Source organism: Agaricus bisporus (genome assembly GCF_000300575.1).
Source record: "Agaricus bisporus var. bisporus H97 unplaced genomic scaffold AGABI2scaffold_12, whole genome shotgun sequence".
Taxonomy (NCBI): Eukaryota; Fungi; Basidiomycota; class Agaricomycetes; order Agaricales; family Agaricaceae; genus Agaricus; species Agaricus bisporus.
Genome location: NW_006267347.1, coordinates 1,143,980 through 1,144,839, shown reverse-complemented (window position 1 = coordinate 1,144,839; position 860 = coordinate 1,143,980). Strand labels below are relative to the sequence as shown.

General features: G+C 50.2%; 1 protein-coding gene across 1 annotated transcript in view; it reads left to right on the top strand.

Moving 5' to 3' along the window:
* Positions 1–163: 163 nt before the first annotated feature.
* The window catches only part of AGABI2DRAFT_146188 (hypothetical protein), a gene marked incomplete at both ends in the record, with an annotated part of 1,931 nt that continues 1,234 nt past the window's right edge, over positions 164–860 (top strand). Inside the window, 3 exons of the mRNA XM_006456257.1 lie at positions 164–444; positions 505–603; positions 775–816. Of these exons, the coding sequence (XP_006456320.1) occupies positions 164–444; positions 505–603; positions 775–816 (422 nt within the window). The remainder of the gene's footprint in view (positions 445–504; positions 604–774; positions 817–860) is intronic.

Genomic DNA, 860 nt, shown 5'->3' with positions numbered 1-860 from the left:
CCAGTGATAGCGGAGACTAGAGACCAGCCCTGGTCCTAACCCCCTAACCCTAACCCCCTAACCCCCTAACCCTAACCCCCTAACCCCCTAACCCTAACCCCCTAACCCTAACCCCCTAACCCTCTTGGTTAAAACAAAATTACCAAACACGGTGGGATACGAGATTAAGAGAGAACTCGCCGCCACGGGCTGACGTGCTTGTGCTGAAAAGCGAATATAACATATCCTGGGACTTTTTTAACGTTCGAAAACTAGAAGAACAGATGAAGAACGGGTGGTTGGAGGCGCTTCGCGTCTCGACCTTCGGCCGAGCCGATACGATCAAAGATCTACATCCGGCCGTGTCGAAAACCAAGTTTAGGAACGTCGTACTATCTAACCTCCGCCAGAACGGTGGTGCTCTGCCCCCGGGCTCGGAGTATCATCCTAGTATGGTAGGGGAAGGTGCGTATGGCCAATTCTATAGACTTGACAAACTCGGACTTCTCGATCGCCGATTCCTAGTATCTAAAAAGAGGACTACGGAAATCATAGATCTTGCCGCCGCATGGCGCAAATCTGTCTTGATGCGTCACGACCGCCAAGTAGTGAAGGTCCTTCATCGTAAAGATGATGTCGACCGGGATCCATCCCATCAAACTACCTTGGACATGTGGCTAAACATTTGATACATTCCTGTAATAGAGATCTAGGCCGTGTCTTTTCCGCGGTTCTGGTTTGCCGGCTATTAGATTTTCTTTAACGGGCTGATTGATAGGCTCTGCCGTCCTTTAGCGTATTCCAGTCCTACCTGGGTGAAGCCGGGTTATACCCTGGGTAAATCTACCCGTGACGTGGGGAACTTATGTCTGTAATTCGTT